The sequence below is a fragment of the Sinocyclocheilus grahami genome, unplaced genomic scaffold (genome assembly GCF_001515645.1).
Source record: "Sinocyclocheilus grahami isolate Dianchi unplaced genomic scaffold, SAMN03320097.WGS_v1.1 scaffold1646.1, whole genome shotgun sequence".
Classification (NCBI taxonomy): Eukaryota; Metazoa; Chordata; class Actinopteri; order Cypriniformes; family Cyprinidae; genus Sinocyclocheilus; species Sinocyclocheilus grahami.
In genome coordinates, this window is record NW_015506825.1 from 149175 (window position 1) to 151481 (window position 2307).

General features: G+C 32.6%; 1 protein-coding gene across 1 annotated transcript in view; it reads left to right on the forward strand.

Moving 5' to 3' along the window:
• Positions 1–272: 272 nt before the first annotated feature.
• Positions 273–2307, forward strand: part of LOC107571752 (retinoic acid receptor responder protein 3-like) — a 6455-nt gene continuing 4420 nt past the window's right edge. Inside the window, exon 1 of the mRNA XM_016258111.1 lies at positions 273–306. Within this exon, the coding sequence (XP_016113597.1) occupies positions 298–306 (9 nt within the window). The 5' untranslated portion in view covers positions 273–297. The remainder of the gene's footprint in view (positions 307–2307) is intronic.

The following is a 2307-nucleotide window of genomic DNA, read 5'->3' on the forward strand; positions in this document are numbered from 1 at the left end:
TCAACGCATCTGGAGGACATTTAGGCACCTTAAATGGGCATTTATGTTGTATATGCATTATGATTGGATGAGATCAGAGCATCCGCATTTGATGAAGTTATAAATGTTGAGTTTGGGTATTTCCTCGTTGTTGCAATCTACAGCCAACCCTCAATGACTGTATGAATGTAAACCTTTTCCTTCAGGAAAATAAATATTCAAAAGACTTTAGTCTCATACCTTTATTGAAATAGAAAATTGCCACGACAGTTTCTAACAGGATTCGAGTGAAAAGTAGAAGAGCAGTTGGACGCCGCCATGAACCCGGTAAATATCATTAATTAACAATGGGAAGAATTAAAGATTACATTACTTATAGACAAATAGATCTTTTTTTGTGTGTGTTTTCTGTTGTTTTTGATCAAAATACTTTCTGATACTATTGAACAATATGCTTATTGCTCAAGGGTGGTCACAAAGCAATTTTATTATGCTATAGAGAGAAAATTTGAAAAAGTAAAAACACTACACAAGTTGCTCTGAAAAGACAACAGAAATAGCTAAACTTAGATATAATTCTCTTTGAAATGAGTATGCGACCCTCTCTGTAAAACCTCGGCTAAAGTCGCATAATCGAATTCCGAGATAAAGAGCGTCGAAGTTGTGATAGCCATAAAAATGATGAAAAAAAGATAATTTGTGTTTATTGCTGTAAATGATAGATTAGCCTATATCAGTGGGTTCGGGATACAGTTTTGTAATTTTCATTTATAACATGATAAATGCTGAAATTAATGATTGACACTAATTATTAATGTGCAAAATAAAATACCGGAGGTTTGCTTCCTAAATATTGATATCAATCATCTCTGAGTTTAGGCTACTTTAGGTGCAGACACATCTGCTGAATCTCATATCATTCGATTCATAAACTTCTTTTCTATCATTAGAAACTGCAAACAGACCTTAATATCAATTCACAAGAGCGAAAACCAGGTCAGTGCCGGGAAACGCATGAAAACTGCGACTTTATCCGGGTTCTGATTTCTGTGTGGATCTTTTCGTGGCATCACTGAAATTTCAATAACAGCCTATTTGTTTTGTTGCTCAACATTCTGCCAAGATACTCAGCTTATTTTAAGGACATTTTATGCCTGATACATGTCGAAATAATTCCGTCTTTGGATGCTGATCATGACGCTGATGCTGCGGTTTGATGAATTACAATAAGTATTAAACATTAAAAATAATAACATAATAGTCATCGGTATAATTGAGATACTATTAGAGTTTATACTAATATTAATATTAATTATAATAAAACGTTTTTATTGATCATATTTATCATATTTTCTGTTTTCATTTTGTTGCGTTTTTGTCATTTTTATTAGTTTTTTTATATTTCTAAATAGTTTTCATTAATTTTATTTCAGTTTTAGTTATTTTAGTACATTATGTTAACTAAATAAAAATGAGAAATGTTACCTTACTAAGCTTAAGTATATTATATTTGATTTCATTTATTTATTTTATTCATATATTATAGTTTTTATTTAAGTTGATACATTTTTATGGTTTTAGTTTGTTTTAGTTAACTATAACCTGCTTTAACTTGTTAAATAATCTAGATGTTTAAAAAATATATTTAAATGCACATTTAATACATATTATTTCTGATTTGTTGTTGGCTAAATAGCTGTTATTATATAGGCCTTTTAATAAAAAGTTCCATATGTCCTACGGAAGCAATAAAGCACTTGCGTCTGATGTTTCGGTTCCGTTTTTTAGAATAAGAATAGCCTATGCATGAATGCAGGGGCGTAAACTTCGTCTAACAGTAAGGGGGGACAATAAACACAATTTCTCAAAAGCAATTTTTGAAGGGAAGGGGACACAAATATTACAGCTAAAATTGTACTTGTAAGGAAAAGTCTACACAGAATAAAGCCTTACTACTATTAGTGTAGCAGGGAGACAGTGCCAAATTAGACAACTTCAAGCTGTTGTGGACAACATAGCGGACTCATCGAAAAATACATTGGCATGATCTGTATTAAAGAGAATCACTTCATCCGATGTTTAAGTGAATACAATAGCCTTGACAGTCGAGGACCACAACTATTGACTTTGTTCTCTCTGTGTGTGTGTGTCGAGTGTGCCTCACACGTCCTGAAAAGTGAAGCTGCAAACTCTTTGATCGCCCCCTGGTGGCTGGCTGCAGTACAGGTCATAAACCCCACCCTCTCCATGTAAACGAATGGGACTTGAGTCAAAATAAAATAAAATAAATTACACTTCCAATACAATTTTCTGAAAGATGGTTTTGGT